Source organism: Austrofundulus limnaeus, unplaced genomic scaffold (genome assembly GCF_001266775.1).
Source record: "Austrofundulus limnaeus strain Quisiro unplaced genomic scaffold, Austrofundulus_limnaeus-1.0 Scaffold389, whole genome shotgun sequence".
Taxonomy (NCBI): Eukaryota; Metazoa; Chordata; class Actinopteri; order Cyprinodontiformes; family Rivulidae; genus Austrofundulus; species Austrofundulus limnaeus.
Window position 1 is genome coordinate 459181 of NW_013952791.1, and position 574 is coordinate 459754.

The following is a 574-nucleotide window of genomic DNA, read 5'->3' on the forward strand; positions in this document are numbered from 1 at the left end:
GTAAGAATGAAGAAACGGCAAATTATGAAATAGCAATGAATAGTTATTCATTTTGCCATGACTTTCTACCTGTGATAAGATACTCTTTTCCATCAGTTTGCAGATCGGCTCTACACGGTGGAGAACTGTAGACACCACCAGTTCCCTCCGGGCCTTTGAATATCTAAAAAAAGAAAAGAAAAAAGAAAAACTGAAAGACAATTTCGATAATCAAAAAAAAAAAAAAAAAAAAAAAACACGACAGTTTATTTTAACCCATACCTCAATAATGTCAAGGTCATATTTGATTGTATAACTATTTCCAAAGTTTTCAATCTCCTGCCTTCCAGTGACATTTACCCTGAAAACTAGAATAAAAAAAAAAACATTGACATGGTTTAGCATAAGTTGGCAAAAATGTTGACAAAGCCGAGATTTCAAGTCTACATAATGTTTTAAAGTCAAACTTTTAAGATACAGAATGCAGATAAGTCGAGTCTTTACAGTTCACAGAGAAATTCAGTTACAAGAAAGAGAGAGAAGTGGGGAAAACAGCAAGGAATGACCTTAAACAATCCTTGGAAGAGAATTAAAC

At 33.1% G+C, this 574-nt stretch overlaps 1 protein-coding gene across 1 annotated transcript; it reads right to left on the bottom strand.

Moving 5' to 3' along the window:
• Nucleotides 1-69: 69 nt before the first annotated feature.
• On the bottom strand, nucleotides 70-347 carry LOC106528552 (metalloproteinase inhibitor 2; the record flags this gene model as incomplete). The annotated part of the gene is given in 2 exon segments (XM_014023748.1): nucleotides 70-163; nucleotides 262-347. Coding segments are annotated over 2 exon segments (180 nt in total), but the record flags the coding sequence as incomplete, so codon positions are not given.
• Between the last annotated feature and the right edge of the window lie 227 nt (nucleotides 348-574).